Source organism: Penaeus monodon, chromosome 7 (genome assembly GCF_015228065.2).
Source record: "Penaeus monodon isolate SGIC_2016 chromosome 7, NSTDA_Pmon_1, whole genome shotgun sequence".
NCBI classification, from domain to species: domain Eukaryota; kingdom Metazoa; phylum Arthropoda; class Malacostraca; order Decapoda; family Penaeidae; genus Penaeus; species Penaeus monodon.
Window position 1 is genome coordinate 55,924,453 of NC_051392.1, and position 1,871 is coordinate 55,926,323.

The 1,871-nt window shown below is 37.9% G+C and overlaps 1 protein-coding gene across 1 annotated transcript; it reads right to left on the bottom strand.

Annotated features, from left to right (window-relative positions):
- Positions 1–242: 242 nt before the first annotated feature.
- Positions 243–1,825, bottom strand: LOC119575483 (leucine-rich repeat-containing protein 42-like). The gene has a single exon (XM_037923132.1). It carries the CDS (start codon positions 1,729–1,731, stop codon positions 640–642), a length of 1,092 nt encoding a protein of 363 aa, XP_037779060.1. The 5' UTR covers positions 1,732–1,825; the 3' UTR covers positions 243–639.
- Positions 1,826–1,871: the final 46 nt, after the last annotated feature.

Genomic DNA, 1,871 nt, shown 5'->3' on the forward strand with positions numbered 1-1,871 from the left:
TTCTAGTAGAGACTGAATTCACATAAGCTTATATCTATGACATTAGCTTCAAAATTAACATGTGGAAATCAGTTATAACTGTTTAAGAACATTTATTCTATGATATCATCTATTTTCCACAGAGTGCATTATTTTCACCTTCTCCAATTCCTGAAAAAGCAACTAAACAAATATATGTCAAGATTACTTTTAAATTCATACATGCTTATGGGTATACAGGGGAAAAAAAATATAGATTATCATTAGGTTTTATTAACAACATCAACTCAGCAAATTTGGCAATCATTTGGAAATATGGATAAAATAATTTACAATAAAAATACTCACACCAGATATTTTCATTGCATTTCATATAAAAATATTGCATCAAAAAGGGCATTTATCTCAGCTATCTTCATCTATCAATATCTTTATCAGCATTACATTATTTGGTAGTTTGAAAATACTTAACCTATTTTGTAGTTTATTTATGCTCTTATCACAGAAATAAAGAATATATATAACAAACAAGCATTGTTCCTTAGCTATTATATTGTTTAACAAATAGTCACAATTCTCTGTGAAGATCTATACTAAAATAATACTTTTAAAGAATTCATGATTCTCTCTACTATACACACTTAAAAGCTGATAAACTACTTATTTCAAATACATTTTCAAAATATCCACATCAATATCCACTCTTTGCTTCTTACCAAGTGGTTCTCCATCCACTTGCAAAGACTTTATGCTTCCTATTGTTCTTTTCTTACTGTTGAATCTGTTTCCATACACTTTATCACATTCCCTCGAGTTGCATTTTTCCCCTGGTGAGCTGACTGCATTTTCTTTCCGTCTTTTCATGTAGGTGTATGTTTCGTACGTCTCTATTCTAGTTCTTGGTTTGGTAAAGGCCAACTCTGCTCGCTTGATAGATTGCGAATAGAAACCCTGGCTTTTCTTGAGCACTTTCTCCTGCCGGATTCTTTCCAGCTCCTCAATTTCCTTCAGCCACGCAGCAATAATCTTTGATCCCCAACCAACAGTTGTGATATGGCCTGCAAATTCTATGTCCCTTGGTAATAACTTAAAGCCAAGTCTGTCCATGGTCTCGGTCCATTCATGTGTAAATCTGGGCTGGAAGTTTTTCAAGGAATGCGCAATGGACACCCGGATATTCTTGAGCTGAGGCAAACTCAACAAGGACTTCAACACCTTCATTCCAACTCTATTTTCAGACACATCCAGGGACTCCAGTGCTTCGAAACCCTTCCTGTACATTTTATGGCACGCGGTCATAAGGCGGAATCCCTCATCAGACAGCTCATTCTGTGCAATGTTAAGCACTCTGAGGTGGTCCATCTGCACAAACACCTTTAAAAAATCACTCTTATTACCCAAGGCGCATCCACGAAGGTCGAGATGAGTCACAGACAGACACAGCACCGCCAAACACTCCCCGTACTCGCTCATAATCCTCGGATTCTCACATTTGAACGCACTCATGAAATCGTTTCCGTAAGCATCCACATACAGAGTTATCGCTCGCTCACTTGCCTCGTCATTTTGCGAAAAGGACCCCAAAGAAAGACACTTGTCGAAGATCTGCTCACTCACGACCTCGGGAAAGCCTTCCAAAGATTCCACCATGTTTATTTTCCCAGCCACGTAATCCAGGCATATTTCAAACAGCGTCTTGGGGAATTCCCTCGTGCTTAAAAGGCTTAGGAAGTCCTTGTCCTCATTCTGCATCTTGAATTATAGTCAAGAACTACATAAAAATAACACGAGACGGAATCTTATTTTGAATTTGCGTTTGTTTACGCGAATCAGCTGTTCGTCGGCGCTTAAGCACTGGCGTTGCTAAAATGTATCCAGATTTCTCCTTTGAC